We start from the raw sequence: 21800 nt of genomic DNA, 5'->3' as shown, positions 1-21800 counted from the left end.
ATACTGTAGTCTTTTTAATACTTTGTGATATCTAATTAATTTGCAGGGACATTTATCTGTTATTGTGAATCCTGAGAAGCATACATTACCTGCTAAAGGAAAGGGATTTTAAACGAAGATCATACTTAACCTTGAGAGGTGAGTTTAAAGAGCATTTCAAAGAAAAGGGGTCAACCCCCCAACCCCCCCCCCCCCACACACACACACACATACACAAACACCATTGATTCCTGGTAAGTAAATGTAATCGAATTACCCGCCTTTGGTAAACCTTATGCTCCCCATCACGCATTGTTATGATTATTTGCTGACCATACACAACACATAAACGTTAACAACATGCAATGATACTATAATCGCGCATATATACCAACAATAATTTTCACCTCCAGCCCGCGCCGTACATGTATTCTTTAAGGAAACTTTACATTTTTGGGGTGTGTCTTGTTTACATGATAGAAAACGCCTTGAGTAGCCCCCCCCCCCCCCCTTAATTGTTGCCGTTGGGCTGCTCCTGCAGGTACATGAACATTTTTTTTTTCTCAATGTATTCTTTTACAGATAATTTTCTGAATTTGCATAGTGAATATTTTTTCATCTTTCTATTTTTCAGGATATTTCTGATGAGAATAAGGAACTAAAACTACTTGGGTGAATACAGTTTTGGAGAATGAAAAGCTAGAGATCATCATCCGTTGCAGAAGAATCTGAATTTTTCACACAACCAGAAGAGCTAGACTGTTTAATTTGGTTAGAATATTATATGAAATTTAGTGAGTGATACCCGGCAGCTCCTGTCTAGTTGCAAGAATATTTAATGAATTAGTCCTTTATAGGTCAAAATTGGAAAATTTCTTCATTTGGTTAAAACTCTGAATATCAATGAAAGTAAACTTGTAGCATTTACAACTGGATTTATTAGTGTAATACATATATATCCCGTACCCAGACAACAAATAACATTTTCAGTCTTTTTGAATTATATTTATTTATAAATTTGTTTGTTTTATTTAAAAAACAAAAGGATGTAAAGGACGACTTGGCCCTTTTTAAATAATGTTTCAAAATTTTACTCTTGAAAAATATTTCATTTTACTAAGCGATAATGTATGGGTTTTTTTCCTATTTCAAAGACCCCCCCTCCCCCTTCCCGCCACCAATTTTATTGGATTTTAGTTGATATGCAGGTTTTACATGTTCATGCTAGTCTGTTTTGATATCATAATTCTGTTTTTCAACTTGAATTGAATTATGTATCTATGTGTTAGCAAATGCATTGATTAATGTTATAATTATTTATAAAGTTTGAATACCTATTCAACATTAATTCATTTATTAATTAAGCTTTATGTACATGTTCATCATCAAGCACCGTGTGTTTTGTACTATTTTATGTTTGTTTCAAATAAAAATTTGAAAACTAATAAACACTTTTAAGTGTTTATTAATTTGGTAAATTAAACACGTTGAAGTGTTTAAAAATTGACGTATAAACATGTTTAAGTGATTATTATCTGTTGCATGGAATAAACATGTTTAAGTGTTTAAGTGTTTAGGTTGAATGTGTTTATTTATTAAAACATGAAATGTTTAAATTTTAAACACGTACGGTGTTTATTTAGTAAACTCTTTGTGTTTATTCAGTGTTTAATCTTTAAACATATTGTGTTTTTGAAGTGTTTAGTATTTAAACAGAATGAGAAAAAAGTATTTAAATATTAAACCTCATGTGTTTAGAATTTAAACATTCTAACGTGTTTATTTCTTAAACACTTCATGAGATGTTTAAATTTTAAACGTGTTGAAGTGTTTATTATCTGTGGCAATTTGGTGTTTATTTTTAAAACACTTATTTTTTACAGTGTAGGTGCAAAACTTGTGCAAACAAAGGATTACATGTATATTGTATAAACATTAATTAATAAGTGATGGAAAGTATATATATATATATATATATATATATATATATATATATATATATATATATATATATATATATATATATATATATATATATATATTCTTTTCATAATTGTAATGAGCTTTATCATTGGTTCTTTGTTTAATGGTCGGAGAGAATATTATTCTATCATGTTTTAATAACTTCCTTTAAGGAAATAACATATTACTCAGAATTAACGTATAATATACATGTTTTTCCCAAAAATTGGAACACATATACATGTATATGTAAGGTGGCATTTAAAAATAGGTATAATTCAATTGAATTGAATATATTGGTAATGAAATTAAAGATAGATTTAATTCATTTAAACCTGGGTTCAAGTACCGGTATTTACACCTATCTTTAATTTATTTAGACCTATATTTAATTCATTTAGACCTATCTTTCATTCAATTGTACCTATCTTCATTTCACTTGAAGATAAGTTCAATTATTTGAAGATACTAGTAGGTTTTGTTTGTTATTTAACGTTCCTCTCGAGAATGGAGACGCCACTACTTGCCGGTGGAGAGCTGCAAATTTTGTGACGTATGCTCGGCGCTCAGGGCCATTGAGCACTGAGGGATATTTTCCTTGCTAGCACCTACTGCGATATGGGACCTCATCCGAAGGACCGGTCTCCACGTCCCACAGTGGGATTCGAACCCGCAACGTAAGGATCAACTCCTTACTCCACGACTCTAGAGCAGAAGCTCTTACCACTGCGCCACGCAGGCGACAAGATACTAGTAGGTACAAATATTTGAAGACGTTCAAATATTTCAATATATGTTATAATTTAGCGTTCCATACAAATGCGATACAGGTATCACCTATAATGCAACTTTTTAATCCCAATACACAATCTGAATCTACACGAGTTGTTTTGAAGGTAAAAGATTAGCCCACCTCTCTACAAAAATATGGAGGGATCCTAGTGAAAAAGATAAAATACCTCATATTGGGGTCAGAAAAAATGCTGAAAAGTACACACTCGACAATCGAGGACTGACTTTTCAAAGAAATGAAAGTGAAACGATAACTGTATATGTTGAAGAAAGCATTCCGGAAGAAAACGACAAATACACGGGGGCCTCTCGGTGAAGATTGTAGGCAAAAATTTTATAAAGGACAAACGATTCATTACAGGAGCCGAAAGGGTTTTATTGGAGTGGGGGGGGGGGGTTCATGCGGAGAGAACGTTCTCTTTTTTTCAGTTATTTTTATAATTTTTACAGGATGAAACTCTTGCCATTCTGTTAACTGAAAGGTAACTGAAAGCCTATTGAAAGATGACTGAATGGCAGAGCTCTGCCATTCAGTGACCTTTCAAGACCTTTCAGTCACTGTTTAGTTCACTGGATGGTGTAGGTTCACCCTTTGTTTATAAAGGAACAAGAGGCCCAAGGTCCTCAACGGTCACATGAGTTTAATGCAACAATTTAGAGGATCCATAGAGATCAGGATAAAAAAAAAAAATTAGTCTAGGATTCAGTAACAACTCGATCATATATTAAGTTCTATTTTGTCCCCAATTTATCTCTATCACCATGCAGCCTATTAACAAACTAATAGTGCGTCTGTGCTATTTTTAACCCCATATTATGTTCGTTTGTTCATTGTTTAACGTCCCTCTCGAGAATTTTTCACTCATATGGAGACGCCACCACTTGCCGGTGGAGGGCTGAAAATTTTGACCTATACTCGGCACTCAGGGCTATTGAGCAGTGAGGGATCTTTTTCGTGCCAGCACCTACTGCGACACGGTACAGTCTCATCCGAAGGACCGGTCTCCACGTTCCACAGTGGGATTCGAACCCGCGACGTAAGGATCAACTCATTACTCCTCGACTCTAGAGCGAACACTCTAACCACTGCGGCCACCCATGTTATGACTTCTCACACTGGCCTCTCTTGGTCTTTCAAGAACATTTAATAAGTTATTTTTGTCTCATCTTTATTTATCTATTATTTACAAGTCTGGACATCAAAACTATGAAAGTACTTTTTGTGTTATACAATAAAAATTCTTGCGTAATATCTTATTTTATTAACCTTTCAAATACATTATTTACAGTAAATAATTATCAAAAGTGACTGGCAAAGGGGAATAACATCTCTTAGTAGAAAACAAATTAATAGAGCCCTGGCCAGGACAAGAACACTTGACCAGATGTTCAGAAATCAGGTAAAAATACCCTTGATTATTAAAATTTTTACTCTGTTTGCCTCCGAAAATGCCAAGATTTCAAAGAAATAATGCATTTTCCCCACAGATTCAACACAGCCCTTCCCTAACACCAGAACCCATGACCCAGGGTCATAAAATTCACAAACTATGCACTTAGTTGAAAATTTTCAACGAATTAACACATTTTCACTATATTATCAATACAGCCCCCCCCCCCACCCCGAAACACCATAACTCCTGACCCTGGGACCACAAATTTTAAAATTTCGTAAGAAGTACCCTAGTTCATCATAACTATACACTTTGTTTATCTGCTCAACACTAAGGAGCAGACAAAATTATTTAAGAAATAATGCATTTTCACTATATTAACTATACTATAGTATATACTATACTTAGTAAGTAAACACTAAGTTTTCTTTGCTTTATAACCAGGACCAGAAAAGAATATTTTCAAAGAAATTATGCTTTTTCACTATTTAATCAATAGACCCTGCCTCCTTTCACCAGAACCCCCAACCCTGGGACCATAATGAATTTCACAATTTTGGAAGAGGCATCCTTGCTTATGATAACCATGTACTTAGTTTGGTCAAATAATACCCAGGAACAGAGAAGAAGATTTTCAAAGAATTAATGCATTTTCACTATATAATCAATACATCCCTGCCCTAACACCAGAACCCCTGACTCGGGAGCCATGAAATTCACAATTTTGGTAGAGGGCTCAATGCTTATCACAATCATGCTAAAGAGTTTGACTGCTTGATGTCAAAGAGTAAAGAAGAAGAATTTTAAGGATTAAATTTAGTTTGGTGGTTTTAGCCCCATCCCTCAGGACCTGGGGGGAGGGATCATAAAATTCATAATTTTTGTTCTCTTTCACCCATACTTGCTGTATGCCAAAATTGGTTGAAATTGGTTTAGCGAGGACACGACATACAAAAACGGATAGCAATATGTCACCCGAGTAACTCGGGCGACCAAAAACCAATCCAGTACAGGAGCCGAAAGGGTTTTATTGGTGTGTGTGAGGGTGTGTGTGTGTGAGAGAGAGGGTGTGTGTGTTAATGCAGTGAGAATGTTCTCTTTTTCAGTTATTTTTCCCTATTTGCTTTTCATTAGGTCACTCAGGTGACCTGTTGCTATCTGTTTTCGTCCGTCGTCATGCGTCGATCGTTGGTCTTAAACTTTTGAACATTTTCAGCTATTCACCCTATGATAATTAATTACTAAATACTGTAAATGAAAGGCCAAATTTATTAAGAGATTTATACAAGGGTTTTTATAATATATAATACAAAAAGCACTTCCATAGTTCTTAATGGTCAAGTAGACTTGTTTATTATAGATAAATAAAAATGAAACAAAACCCTTAATGTCTGTACATTAAATGTTCTTCATAGAGCAAGAGAAGCCAATGTGACAGGGAATGAGATGGGTTTACCAATAGTGCTCAAGCACTACTGTTTTCATTAGTTTACAAAATAATTGTGAAAAATTGGGTCAGGAACAGATAAGTTAAGGAGTACTATACCTAGTATTTCGTTGATCCCGAATCATTATATTTCTCTTGCTTTTGGGCAATGTTCTTGTTCTAAATTTTGAATTACCGGTTGGAAGTAACTACAAAATTTAGAACATGACAACTAAATTTTGAATTTACCGGGTGGGAGTAAATACAAAATTTAGAACATGACAACGTCATGACAGCAACATAGCTTTATCTATCAGTTTGTTGTATGTATTTCATAATTCTGTGAATTATACTCAGGTGAACGTTAAGGTCCTTGGGCCTCTTGTAAAGGTATAAAGAGTACAGTTGTGTAGATGAAATGTCTACGTAGCTTAGTAATTTAATTGTCCCCTATATTTTTCTAAACAGTCTGCAAATTGTAGTTGCTTTTAAATATTCTATGGCCATGAAGATCGACTTTAAACTTCAGCTTCAACGCAGATACTAATCAAAATCCGACATTTAATGATGAAGAAACTATTTATTATATGCGCGCAGTGAAATGGCAGTGTCCAGATGTAAAAATGGTTAAACCATAACATATATATACTGCACATGTCACTGTTTGTATTTAGTATGCAGAATGTGTGGACCAGGGTTGGAGCTTCTGGATGGATGTTTTGAATTCTTCCAACGATAGTAATATTACAACTGATTCCGGTAGAATGTTCTAGTAGTAGATAGCACAGTCACCCACGAATAACTGGATAGAAAAAATGATATTGTCTGCAATGTCGTTAATAAAGATGAGAAATAGTTTCGAATAAGCATGCACAGTTCCCGTCGGAACCCCGGATGTTACTGGTGTCGTTCTAGATGTAGCGTTGTCGACTGTTGATGACGGTCTTTCTAGAAATTGTTATTCCATCTCTGTGTTGTTCCCTGTATCCTGTAATACTAGAGTTTCTTGGACAGACGTATGTGTCAAACTTTGTCGAAGGTTTGAAAAGTCCATCATTCCTATCAACTTGCAATCCTTGGTCTAGATGTTTGGCGATGGCATCAGTTATCAGCAGCTGGGATGATCGTCTAGCTCGAAATCCATATTGATTTTCATGCAAGATGTTTCCTCTATCTAGATGGTCCATGAACTGAGAGACCACTACGTGTTCTAGCATTTTCTATAAAACTACTGAGTGATTCTGGTTTTTAGTATGCCTGTGTTGTTCTATCTCCTTTCTTGTAAATTGGCACTTTGTTCGCATCTTTCCAGTCTGTTGGTATTTCTACTAGGTCCAATGATTTTTGGAATATAAAAGATAATTCTCGTGTTATGATGTCAGCTGTATGTTTCAAGAATGTGATGGATATCTTACCTGGTCCACTTGCTTTTTTCCGTTTAGGATCTGGATACTCTTTCTAACTCCCGAGTCTGCGATGATGATATTGCTCATCGAAGTGAATGACAATGATCCCTATTATGCAATGTTTTTTGTGCGTCTTCCTTGATAAATACTGATGTAACTTGTTTATTTAATATGTTAGCATTTTCTTATTGTATTTCTGCTATCCCTCTCCTTTCTTTCAGTGTTTCAATCCCCATAGTATCTTAAGATACATCCAGAAGTTTTTCGATGTGGTGTGTTCTTCCTGATGCAACAATGTGTTTTTCATGTTTCAAAGCATGCTAGTACATCCATTTTTTGTGTATGATTCACCTCATTTCCCTTGTCGTCCACAGTATATCGCCCTTTTTCTTTACTGTCTTTTTGAGAATTCGTGTGTCCATAACTTTGAAAACAGCATCCGTAAAGTAGTTCTAGTTTTCCTCCACTGACAACTTAGCTCATGCTGATTTTTGCTATCTCCCAGTTAACATTTTTTATATAGAGTAAAAGTTGTAAACTGTTCGAGTGATCTTTGTAGACTTCATTTGTTTGATTGATGTTTGGAGCCATTGTTCGAGTGATCTTGGTAGACTTCATTTGTTTGATTGATGTTTGGATGGCTAGTCGCTCATTTCAATTGGTAGACAGGTATAAACCTTTTCTACAAGGGTTGGCTGTGATGTTATAAAGAAGTGTTGTAATGTGTTGACTTGGTCCAGCCTATAACAGTTCAGTATAGATATATGTTTTGTTTTTTGTTTTTTTTTTTGTTTTGTTTTTTTTTTTTTTGGTTTGTTTGTTTTTTTCACAGTGTGATTTATCTTTGGCTCCCTGTGCTCTACAACCCATTGTCCAGTTGATGTCGCCTAGGTTGGTATCTCCTCCTAAAAATATTTTGCAGTTCTTATATTTAAGTGACTTAAATATTTTGAGTATGGATAAATCCAGTTGCAAGTGCTTCGATCTATGATTTTGGTTCTCGATAGAAAGTTTAAATTAGGACCACATCCTTCCTACATTTTGTTAAAAACTCACTTTAATTCGCATGCAGTGTCAAGTTCTGAACAGTCTTCAAAAGCGTAAGTTGGCTTTTACAATGATGATGGTTTTGTAGACAAGGATGATATAGCTAAAGCACTGAGGAATTGCTTCGGATGCTGGATCTGACCTACATTTTTCGGATGAGTGACAAGTTTTTGGAGCAGGTCCATTACCAAAGAACTATAGGGCCTATCGGAGCCAAACTTGCACGGATGATGCAACATGATGTGCACACTACCAGAGTTGCTTCAGATACTGGATTTGACCAACGTTTACTCATCACCGATTTTATATACTAGTAATCACCAAAGAATGCATTAAAGGTCAACTGAATAAGAGAATTATACAAGAATTTAATACAAAAGTACTTTCATTTGCTTTTAATGGTCACATAGACTTGGAAATAATAGATAAATAAAAATGAGACAAAAATACCTTATCTTTGTACATTAAATGATCTTCAAAGAACAAAAGAAGCCAATGTGAGAGGGAATGAGATGGGTTCACTATTAGTGCTAAGCACTTATCTGTTTATTTCGCTTTATTTTATACTTCTGTGGATCCTTTACAGTGTAATTATTTGAAATAAAGGATAAAACTTATAATAAATTTTGAAATAAGTGTATTCCCGATTTTATTGATTTTTATGCTCCGTCATGAATATGGCCGTGGTATATAGTGTTTATCCTGTCAGCTTTCCGTCCTTCCTTCTGTCTTTCCGTCACACTTTGCGTTTAACTCAGTTTCAAAGAAACTATTCAAGATATTTTTATCAAACTTCATATGCTGATACATATTGATGAGAGCTATTCAACTGCATCAGCATCTTTTGACCTCCCCTGTAACATTGACCATACTTTTCTTAAATTAGTGTTTCGCTCAATTTTCAAAAGAACTAACTGTTCACGGTAGCCTAGTTGTAGGACGTTTGCATCATGATCGGGGGGCCCGGGTTGATTATTGTGCGCCGCGCCGCGTCAAACCTAAGACGTAAACATAGGTAGTCACTGTTCCTTCGCCAAGCGCCCGGTGTCGCATAATATTTGACCAAATATTATGCGACACCGGCATTAGAAGTGAAAGTCACGGGTCTTTCGGAAGAAACCTTAAAAACCGTGGTCCCGTGTCATGGTAGGCGTTGGCACAATAAAAAAAAACACTCACTGCTCATTAGCTGAGTGTCAAGTATAGGACTAAATTCTAAGCCCTTATCGGTATATGGTAACGTCTCTATATGAGTGAGAAATTCTCGAATGGGAGGTAAACTTACATTATTTATAATCAATCAATCAAAAAAATTATTCAAGATATTTTTATCAAATCTTATATGCTGACAGATACTGATGAAAACTATTCAACTTCATCAAATTTTTTTACCTTGACCTTTCCTTTGCCTTTGACTTCACTTTTCTTAAGTTTGTGTTTAGCTTAGTTTCACAGAAACTATTCAAGATATTTTTATCAAATTTCGTATGCTGATACGTATTGATGAGAGCTATTTAACTGCTTCACCAGTTTTTACCTTGGTCTTTCCTTTTACCTTGACCTTGCTTTCTTTAATTACTGATCATTTTCAAAGAAACCTTAAGATATTTTTATCAAACCTGATATGCAGATGCATACTGGTGAGAGCTATTCAACTGCATCAATATTTTTTACCTTTACCTTTCCTTTGACCTTGACTTCAAATTTGATAAAAAAAATAAAAGATATATTCATCAAACTTCATATGCTTATACATACTAATAACAGCTAATCAATTACATCAACATTTATAACCATGCCCTCTTCTTTTAACTTGACCTGACTTTTCTCAAATTTTTGTTTAGCTAAGTTTCCCAGAAACAAATCAAGATATTGTTATCAAACTTCATATTCTGATACATATTGAAAAGAACTATACAACTTCAGCAATTTTTTTGTCCTTGACCTTTCCTTTGACCTTAATCTAACTCTTCTCTAATTTGTGTTTAGCACTGTTTCAAAGAAACTATTCAAGATATTTTATGTAAGCTCATGCATTGATACATTATTTGGTGAGAAATTATTGACTGTCTGATTTTTTTTGTTTTACCTTGACCTTCACAATGACCTTTGACATTACTATTTATTGTGCATTAAACTCAGTTTCAAAGAAACTATTCAAGATATTTTCATCAAACTTCACACACTAATACAAATTTTCATTTTGCATTACTTATGGACCCTGGGCAGGATATTCATATCCTATGGACATATTTCTAGTTTCTACAAGCCTTTGGAACCAAAATAAGAGAGATTCCACGAAGTCTTGCATATCTGCTTCATATTTGGGTATTTTACTAGAGAAAGAATTGATGGCAAACTAACAACTAAACGTTGTGATAAACTTGATGAATTTCAACTTTTCTATCGTCATCTTCTCTAATTTATGTAGAAAATACCATTATCACCTGCATATATCGGACTTAACCCCGGTATGCCTCCCAAGTTGATTCGATACGCAAGAACATGGTCTTTGTACTAACAATTTCTAAAAAATGGGACAGTCTACTGACAAAAAAGTTGATGATACCGGGTATCTATTATCTCCTTTAAAGTCAACATATCGCAAATTTTATGGCTGATACAATGACTAGTTTACAAAATACATTCCGTCTTTAGGTCGAATTGACCTCTTTCAAACAAATTGTTAGGCCAGTTTCATACTGAATTGACTACGGATTTCTCCGTTTTCTCTGTTTCATGACAGAGGACTCACGGCGGATGTGACCTGTCAACAGGGGATTCTTACTCCTCCATGACCCAACACTTATAATTCCTTTTTAGGAGTTGCCAACAGGTCCATGTTTTTATTATCAAGCATTCAATTAAATCTTTACTAGTTCCACCCCATGTAGACAGAGAACATTTTCAGCACGAAGAAGTAAATTTTATGTCCTTTTATTAGCAATTTCTTTAACAATTGTTTTTAAATAACAATTTCCTCCCTCCGAAATTCTTATACCATTGATATTATTTAAATTCTGTAATATGACCCTGTCGTAGATTTTTCCATTCTTATCATGGTATATTTTACCATCGTTTAATTGTGTGGCCAATAGTATAAATGTTTTCAGGATCTTTGTATTTTAACTTACATTGTGTATTTTAGACTTAGTCTAATTCTTCGTGAATAAATTAGCACCTTCGATATTTAACATTTAATTGATGAGATTAGTTTTCCTTTGTAGCCAAAAAATGGAGTCGAACTTCAAATTACTTCCTATCCCAATAAACCCTGTTTTGTTGTTTCTATGTTGTTGCTTTGCTAGAAACACGTGACTCTTCAAATCTAATTTTGATTTAAATATATGTAACAATGTTGATCTGCATCGCAGGGGTCTAATGTAACCTTAAAACAAGATGGCGACTTCACAGGCTCAGACAGCTATCAAAGGGAAAAGGGAAGTATGTTAAATTTTTTTAAATTTTAAAAATACTTTAAATGCCTTTTTTCTCATTTTGCTGCATTCAAATTAAGATTATGTTTGTGCAATCAGTCTAGAAAAGATTCGAGAAAAATATTTTATTTAAAAAAATAATAGTAATATAATCAAATTTAAGAATAATATTTGCATCATGTCAAACAAATAGAATTTGCTGAATTGGATATTTCTATAAAATACCTTGATATAGGAGTGTGGTATGTGGTTATTAAGGGAATGGAGAGAGAAGGGTGAAATTATATTAATAAGCATTAATTAATACATTCATGTAAAATCTTTATATCTTATAGATGTATTTGAATTAAAAAAAGACGATTTCTCAATTCTTCTCCAATGCAGTTTTCCTTTGTCAAAATACTTCGTTTGGGAATTAATGTTGCAGCTGCTGCAGAAAAAATGCATAACCCGTGATTCTCAGTAACATGCATTTTATAAATTCAAAATTACCATTCCCGAGTACAATGAAAATCTGGCCCAGGTTTCAACTTCATAAAAAGAACCAAGTCTGCATTCATTGAATTCGACATTGTAACGAAATTTTCAATGAATAAACGATAAATTTTATGACATATCTAGGCCTATCGTATTCTGTATCATAAACAGGCAATGCATATTTTATAGCGGCATGATTTTTCAATATACAATCATTACTGTTTGCGTAAAGTTTAATTTGAATGGAATTTTGATTAACAGGTCATTATTGAGCCGTCATTAGTTATAATGATCGGGTCATTATATCCCACAGTTTGCAATGATTCCTAAGCCATTATTGCTGTGAACAGCACTTTTTGGAGGCATTATTGGGTTTTAAAGCCTTCTAATAAGCCAATTAAATTTGAGTTTTTTCAATAGAGATATAATATAGATATAACAAACTGTTATATTGACATCCACTGTATATTATCTCCTTTATTTCTCATGAAAATCACGGTCGTTTAATACTTGAAATAATTTAACACCGCTATGCAACTATTCCTACTAATCTTATTGTGACATATATTCAACACACGTGATCTTGGTTGACCTACTCAAAGGTTGTAGTGTATATAACCAGACTCTTGAAATAAAGTGGCAGCTAACAGGAGATTGCCATAATTTGTTTCTTTTTTCTTTGAAATACTTTGGAAAAGATTTTCATGATTTAAAAAGAATGATTGTAATGCGATTTAAACATCCCTTTTGTGATAATATACAACGAAGTTTGGAGCTCAACTGAGACTATTTCACCTCAGTAAATGTGTATTATATCTACAGCAATGACAAGCCTTCTTTTACCTTATATGGCTATTGTTATTATTGAGCACACAGAATGATTATAGGTATGAAGTTTGCTATTCGGTCCAATTCATGTTTAATGAATAAAATATTTAGTAAAACATTGACACAGAGGTTCTTCCGAAGAACAATTGTCCTGTCCGCGAATAGCAAAGTATGCTGGGCTACTACATTTTCTTTAAAACATGTGGTTTAGGTTAGTCTAGATGAAATATTAAACGGACGGCCAAAAAAGAAAAAAAATTAAAATATTTTTTTCTGTTTTCTTTTATAAGAAACGAAGGCTTTTCCGTGTTAAATAGTGTTTTGAAATACCCATAACAAAACCTTCACATCAGAATTTGATATAAAGTTGATATAAATGTGTTTGTGATACTTTTGTTATGCTCCCGTAATCGAAGATTCGGGGGCATAGAGTTTTTGCCCTGTCCGTCCGTCTGTATGTCTAGCTGTCTGTCTGTTTGTCCGCAAAAACTTTAACCTTGCCCATAACTTTTGATTGGTTGGAGCTATGGCTTTTATATTTCACATGTGTATTCCTTGTGACAAGACCTTTCTTTGGGTACCATCATATTTGACCTTTTGACCTTAACCTTGGAGTTTGACCCAGTTTTGCAAAATTTTACCCAACATTAACCTTGGCCATAACTTTTAAACAGTTGTTTCTAGGGCTTTCATACTTCACATATGTAATCCTTGTGACAAGACCTTACTTTGGATACCAACAACTTTGACCTTTTGACCTTAGAGGTTGACCTACTTTTGAAAAACTTTAACCTAGGCCATAACTTTTGAATTGGTGGTGCTAAGGCTTTCATATCTCACATGTGTATTTCTTGTGATATGGCCTTTCCTTGGGCACCATTAATTTTGACCGTGACTTTGATGTTTGACTCACTTTTGAAAAACTTTAACCTTTTCCATATTTTTCAATGATTGCTGCTAGGGCTTTCATATTTCACAGGTATTTTCTTCGGAACAAGACCTTACTTTGCGTAACAACATATTTGATTTGCATTTGAGAAAGTTTAACCTTCGCTATAAGTTGCCAAACGGGGGCATCAGTGTTTCACAAACACATCTTGTTATTTATTCTTTACTTTGTTTACTATAGGGATTAAGCGTAAATTTTATACAATGTACATAATAAAAGGTAGTATTTGCCATGTTCAGAAACATCTTTGCTTTAATGATAAGAAGAATGAGTAAAACTTTGCACCATAGCATCTCTTCTACATTTCAAACTTTACAATGGCTCTCAAAGGGCTTTTTGACATTTGACATTGAGATCAAACCCGTGTCTTTTGTCTTAAGCTAAAAATCCACAAGGCATATGTATTAACCCATAGTACAATAAAGGAAAACAGACGCAAAACGCCTAATAAAATGGAGTAGAGAAAACTAAAATTCTACTTTTATTAGTCCCCTACCAGTGAAACCGGAGGGGACTGTAGGTTTCCTAGGTCATTTAGCATGTTAATTTATTCTGACGCCAGAAAATTTCTGCATGGTGCAAGCATGTTTGTTCAAACGGAAAGTTTATTAGACAATTGCAAAAGAATAGCATGAAGAAGAGGTAGATTTCCACTGATACTGATACATAGTGGTAAAAACTAGTCACTTCCTAACTTTACTTCTGTGAATTATATACCTGTTCCTTTAGCAGTTTCGCTGTAGTCTCACTAAATCTCGCCAAAGCTTCTTTGTACTCCTCGGTATTGTAATTTGCTGAACACAGAAACCTAAAAGGTTCAAACACACAGGTTAAGCAAGCCACCTGCATAGACTGCTTAAGCTGTTTCTCTTCCATTAATGATGTATACAAAGACGTACATTTCAATAATATAATAATATTTCACATACTTATTTCTACTTTAATTGACTATTTAATGAGAAATAAAAATAAACAACAAACGTATTTTTCACAAACTTTCTGCATTTCTTAAGAATGTAGTAACTAAATCAGTCTGTCAATTTGAGAATTTGTTTCAATAAATCAGCTTCCAACACTTCCATTCTGCAGAAAAAAATTACATAGCTCGCTTATGCGTTTATTCCCATACAGACATTCAAAAAATGCATTTTATTGTTTAAATAAATTTTATGTATGTAATCAAATACGAATATGAATTTTTGCACAATTTATCAAAATGTACATCAGTAAAGCATTTAATAATGGAAAAAATGCATAGCCAAGATGGATAATGCAAGTCAAACTCCAGGTCAAGAGATCAAAAATGTTGGTACCCAAAGAAAGGTCTTGTCTCAAGAAATATACCTGTGAAATATGAAAGCCCTAGTACAAACCGTTGAAAAGTTATGGCGAAGGTTAAAGTTTTTTCAAAGTAAGTAAAATGGCAAGGTCAAGGTAAAATGGTGCCCAAGGGAAGGTCTTGTCTAAAGCGATACACATCATTCTGACATGTGAAAGCCCTAGAACCAAATGTAATGGCCAAGGTTATTTTTTTTTTAAAGTAGTCGAAACCCCAAGGTCAATGCCAAGATTGTTGGTATCCAAAGGAAGGTCTTGTCAAAAGGAATATACACTTAACAAAACTTCTAAGTGTTCACTCTAATAAAAGTATTTATTTAAAAACTACAAGATAGAATGGTATGATATTTTCAAATTATTATTACCAACGAGTCTTCTCAACAATTGTTGAAAGAAAATCAATTATCACCGAAGAAAACCAATGTACCGTGACGAAGCGTAAAAACAATAAATCTGTACTTTGCGACAAGTGTTTTGTGTGATCAGCATCTTTTTGTGACCATTTTCAATTTTTGAAAACTGGTTTAACTAAAAAACACAAAACATTGGCAAAATGACCATTGAGAAAGGAGGGAGAGCCGTTGGAATGTTGTTAACCGGATCATCCTTGCACCATGTTTTACTCACTTTTATTTTAGTGTTTAAATTGTCCTTGATATTACTTTTAAAAATTAACAACAAGTATAAAAACCCATTTAAACACATTTTTCTATAGGTTCTGCGTCATTTTCATCGCCAGCTTGTCTCAATTTGAAAGTTTTGGACAAAATTTCATCAAACCGGAAGTGATCTTGATCTTCGTCTGAGGTCAACGTTTTGCATCACAACTAGGTTAAAAGTTTGTTACATTGTCCTGAACAATTTTAGAAACATTAAAACAAACGACTTAAATGGTAAGAAAATGATAAGAAATTGGTGCTGGTGGCAGTCTAATATCATCTCAAACAGTCTGAATCATCCTTAAAGAGGTACACTTACGTGCGAAACGGCCAAGAATATTGACCAAAAGGTATCTGTGATGATGCCCTGTCAAATTCCCGGATCTGAATCCTATTGAATACGTTTGGGATTTTTGTAAGGAATGTCAAAGCACCCCCCCCCCCCCACAATTTCAACGGTTTAGAAAGATCCATGCAGTAGGTGTGGCAGCAGATGGGTCAATATCCTATTCAGGGGTACATGGTATCCATGAGAAAAGAATATGCCTTGCAGTAATTTAAGCGAGTGGTGGTCTTATTCCTTAGAGATTATTTTATGTGAATTTTCATTTTGAGGGTACATCATGTCCTTGACACTTTGCTTAAAATTCTGACGAGATACTTACACGAAATTTACGCAACATCGAACTGAAATATGCATCATTAACCATGAATTAAAGAAATTATTTATTGTATGCATTTGCTTTTTAAAACTTAAAAATTGTTAGGTGAACACTTAGAAGTTTGGTTCAGTGTACATGTATGAAAACCCTAACACCAACTGTTCACATTTACACACACATTCACTGTATATATATATATATATATATATATATATATATATATATATATATATATATATATATATATATATATATATATATATATATATATATATATATATATATATATATATATATTGCAGAATTTGGAAATGGAGCTCAAAGGAAAAGGTTATTCTGCGGGTCATTCTTCGGGAACAGCCACTCCTCTTTCTAGTGATTCAGAAGAAGACGCGATAAAAAACAATGATAACCAAAAAATGGAAGACATCATATTTGCACTACGTACTAAAATACGATTAGATGCTAAAAATTTTCAAGAAGAAAATGAAAAAATTCGTAATGAGGCAAGCCAAAAAATAACAGAGTTGAAAGAATCTTTACAAGATAGGGAGGATGAAATAACAGAAATCCAGATAAAACACAAAAGAGAAATTCGCGAAAAAATCAAGCAAATTGACGAGCTCGAAAGAAATATTCAAAAAGCCGAAAAAGGTATATCTGTTCTTCAAGAGACCAACAAAGAACTTCTGAAGAATAAAGCTGAACAATCTGAGGAAAGGGAAAAAGTAATGACGGAGGTGGCGATGCTTAAGGAGGAATTGAATGATGTCTACAAAAGTCTTGAACAAATGAAGAAAGAAATGAATGATATGCAGAGCTCCAGTGAACAATCAAAATCTGACCTGAAGGAATCTAAACCAAAGGAAGGATCCAGTGATAGCAGAATCGAAATGTTGGGAGCTGATTTATTGAAAGCAAATTCTGAAATTGACAGACTGATTAAATTACATTCTAAAGAAATACAAAAAGTTCGTGAACAATATAAGAAAATAAAGTCACAAAATGATGGTCTCAAAAGCGACATTAGCGAGCTACTAACAGAAATGAAAGAAATGCGCAAAGAAGTGAAAGAAGTCAAGGAATTCCAAATGCCACAGGGAAATAAAAATTGACAATAAACATAATAGATATAAAAGTATGCAAAACCATTCACTGAATGTCCAGGATCTGAATTTTCAAGAGCTTCTAAAATTATCGTCACATAAAGAAAAGACTATAATATTGCATTTAAAAGTTGTCATTGAAATCCATTCATTGCATTTTGAATTATCTTATTAATGTATAAAGAGAGGGTTCTAAAGTACAATTGCATGTATAATCTGTTTCAGAGACGATCACGTAACATCGGCCTAATTGTTAGGTTAGGGTCCCTATAGAAATCACATAGTCTGTTCGTGTAGCTGTCTGTTCGTCAACTCTTTCGTTGTGATGCGATAACTTGTTTTCAACGAAATGTTTTCAATTTTGTTCCTATAAGACTACTAAAGACTAAAAGACTTTTGGGTCATATCACTTTGTCTCTCTGTGTGTGTCTGAATGTATATCCATGACAATTTTGTTGTGACGCAATAACTCAAACAGTTTTCAGCGTAATGTTTTATGTACAAAAGTACATAACTATAAGAGCAAGAATCTATAAAATCACTTTGCCTGTCTGTCTGTATATATGTATGAAAATGTATATCTTTCGATACTTTTATCATAATTCAATAACTCAAATAGTTTTCTACGTAACATCATTAAAAAAATCATTGAAATTTTGTACAGAAGTACTTTGCTATAAGAGGAAGAGACCTAAACATTCCAGGGTCATATCACTTTGTCTGTCTCTATGTATGTCTGAATGCATATCCATCAGGACACCATAACTCAAAGTAGTTTTTGTTAAAACTATTGCAATAAAGTTTGGCTGTAACAGGTTTGGGCGATTTCCAAATATGGGAGTCAAGAGCGATAACTGAGAGTTGCTATAAATATACTTCATATGAACGTAATTTTTTTTTTTGCCCAATCAGGAAACAGCATTTTTACACACCCCAAAACAGATTTCAATGGAACAGAAGAAAGCACGTGCTTTTTGGGTTTTTTTCCTCAAAAGATTTTTTTACAATATATCTTTAAAGTAAGATAAAAAGTTTGGAAGAATAAAATATTCCCTACATAATTTCCGTGAACAAACTTTGACATTTTAAGTGAATGCATTAAACTGTGTAACAAAATGCGATATGTTATGATGGAATAGATCACACCATCAAATTATTATCAATTACAATTACATGTATAACGTTTATCAGAAAATGTTTTATGTTGGTAAATATAATTTTGCTTAGCCGTCCGATTTTCATCGATAACGTGAACTTTCCATGCGTATAGATATGCAGCACGCAAGTGTTCATCGTATAGACTAGTTTTAAAAGATCACGAGTTTCATGAGTGCGGGATAAATACCATGTTATATAATAAATACATTTTAAACTTGCTAAGGAAAGGGGTAAAATGTGGGGGAAAGGGAATGAAGATGAATGTATTTTAACATCCTAACTTCCAACGCATACCAGAAACTGGATGATTTTATTTTGCAAAGGAAATAATAAAGACTGTTATATCCCAAATATCAAAATATCTTTTTGCCGGGCTCAAACAACCGAAAATCTGAAGTGACTCTATCAAATTTCTTAACGCAAGTTAACCATTTGGGATTGCTACCTCATAGTGACAGATATTAATCCCAATTAAAATTTATTCTAAGCTTTTCAAGTCGTGTTTAACCGTTCACGGTAGCTCAGTCGGTAGAGCGCTCGCTCCGTGATCGGGAGGTCGTGAGTTCGAATCTCAGCCGCGACTGACCTAAGTCGATAAATGGGTAGCAACTGTTCCTTCGCCATGCGCTCGGCAAGTGAAAGTTGCGGGTCCTTCGGATGAGACCTTAAAAACCGAGGCCCAGTGTCACGACAGGCGTTGGCACGATAAAGATCCCTCACTGCTCAATGGCCCTGAGTGCCGAGGAAAGGTCAAAATTTGAAGCCCTTCACCGGTATAAGGTGACGTCTCTATATGAGTGAAAAATTCTCGAATGGGACGTAAAACAACATACAATTAATCAATCAATCAAGTCGTGTTTGTTCACGGTAGAATTGTTATATATACTGTATTATTCCTAAATATGCATAAAGTTTACGAAAAGTTTGTTTTGAAAAAAAATCCTTTGAGCAAAAAAAGTTTTAAACCACGTGTTTTATTTATTTTCTCATGGGTTTGTCTAAATGCCGTTATCTGATTGGTCAGAAGCATCAGTTTTTATAGCAAGTGACGATTATCGTTCTTGACTTTCTTATTTATATCCGGGGGTTGAAAGGGGCATAAATTTCACACATTGGTATAGTGTTAATTGCTCTAAAAATAGTTTAAAACAGTTTGTAGTTAGATGTCAAGGAAGACATATTTTTAAATGTGTAATATATTTTCAATGTTAAACCAACTTAGTCCTTCTCTGATGCCAGCTAGACACCTGGACCAAGGATCATAGATTTCACAATTTTGTTTGAAAGCTAATTGTTCATTATACCCATGCAAATACATGTAGTTTGACTGCTTTTTTCAAAGTAGGAAGGAAAAGATTTTCAAATGTGAAATAAATTTTTATGTCGCCTGCAGACCAGAGCAGCACATATGAATCACTTTTGTCTTGTAGTGACTTGCAGTTTCGCACCAAGCCATGAAAGAGAGTAAATGTATGGTCATTTTAATGTGAATTTCAGTGATAAACAAATTTAGTTCCTCATTCTATAGTGAAATGATATTATTTCCCATAAAAATAAAATACATTTTTTTCTTTTTACAGAATTGTACAATATTTATCTTTAACAAAATTTAGAAGAACTGCAAGCACTAAGATACGTGCGTTTATCCCAAGCACAACTTTCCCAGCAGAAGCCTTTTTTAAGTATTTTTTTCTATGTACACAAGTACTTTATTTCATGTACTTATATTAATTCAAAATTTATTATACAATGTGTGTATATTTGATACCTTTTAGCTCCATAAATTATCGACATACAGGAATGCGCATAGCATCGTTGAGGGGAAGGGAGGAAACAAAACATACTGGGAGCAGAGCAAACACGAACTTTTAAAACATCAGAGGTAGGATCAGGTGCTATGGAAGAGTAAGCATTCCCTGTCAGCCTGCCACGCCCGCCGTGTGCTCCTTGTCATGATCGGGCAAACGGAAAAATTCCGTAGACTATTCAGTGTGAAAATAATGGCGTAGCCATTGGTATGAAAAACGTCAGTCATCATTCGACTAAATGATCAGTTGTATTTACTGACAATCGACCATAGAATCTGCGAAATGTTGACTTTAAACGAGACTGTTGATATCCTTGTTCCAACTTATTTGTCAATAGCTTGCTTTGTTTTAGAAATTGTTCGTACATAGAGCATGCTCTTGGTATCGAATTAACTGGGAGAAACTCCATATGCATGTGAAAATGATATATTGCTACAGAAAATAAGGGAAGTTGACGAAAGAAAAGTTGGTCATCACGTTTATACTAAAGTTTTTTTGTAAGGTAACCATTAACGTCTTTTTCTAGTAAAATATCCAAATATGAAACAGATGTGTCAGACTCTGTGGTGGTATCTTTTATTTCGAATTCATAGGGATATATCGAATCAATGTAGGAATGAATATGAATATTGTTAATTGATAAAATGGCGTCGATATATCTAAATATTGAATTGAAGGCCACAGAGACTTCTTCTTTTCACGTTGGAGTTTTTTAATAAATTTTGCTTCATATGAATACAGATATAGGTCTGCTAATCACAGAGCGCAATTAGTACCCGTGGATATTCCAACAGATTGTTGGAAGACCTGATCTCCAAAAAATAATTAGATATTGATAATCAGAAACTAAAGCATCTTTTTAATATCAACTTTGGAGTACTTGTATGTAAAATCAAAATGTTTTTAAACGAAATAATTTTGCAAATAACCAATGACAAGGTAAGTAAATTTACGAGTTCCGTTTTTTTCTTCAAAAAAACAGCTGTCTATGATGTCAAAAAGCCTGGACTTTAATTGATTAAATAAAGTGTTGAAAAGTCGTACGTTTTGATTATATTGACTTTAGTAAAATTTTGAGATTTCAAATTTTTTAAAGGTTCCTTGGAATTTTTTAGTATCTACGTCTGATTTACATCACTTTTCAAATATATTCTTGTACAGTACTTCTGAAGTTTCTCCTTTATTGCTGTTAATACTAGTATTTAAGTGAGGAGTAAAGAAAGAGGCTTGGTAGAACATTTACTGGAACTCGCTATGTCTTTGTTTGAAAGGATTTTTATATAATTTAGGAATCCAGTTTAGGTATGGTAATTCAAATTCAATTTGATTGTTGGGAATATTAAAATATTTAAAACTGACATATAATTTTGAA

The 21800-nt window shown here is 33.8% G+C and overlaps 1 protein-coding gene across 1 annotated transcript; it reads left to right on the top strand.

The window, feature by feature from the left end:
* Positions 1–16667: 16667 nt before the first annotated feature.
* Positions 16668–17477, top strand: LOC133184559 (TNFAIP3-interacting protein 1-like). Its single transcript, XM_061319647.1, has one exon. The coding sequence runs from the start codon at positions 16668–16670 to the stop codon at positions 17469–17471; it is 804 nt and encodes a 267-aa protein (XP_061175631.1). The 3' UTR covers positions 17472–17477.
* Positions 17478–21800: the final 4323 nt, after the last annotated feature.

The sequence above is a fragment of the Saccostrea echinata genome, unplaced genomic scaffold (assembly GCF_033153115.1).
Source record: "Saccostrea echinata isolate AGI-Se365-2 ecotype Australia unplaced genomic scaffold, CSIRO_AGI_Sech_v1 ptg000010l, whole genome shotgun sequence".
In the NCBI taxonomy this organism is placed as follows: Eukaryota; Metazoa; Mollusca; class Bivalvia; order Ostreida; family Ostreidae; genus Saccostrea; species Saccostrea echinata.
This window is presented reverse-complemented; position numbering and strand designations above follow the sequence as displayed.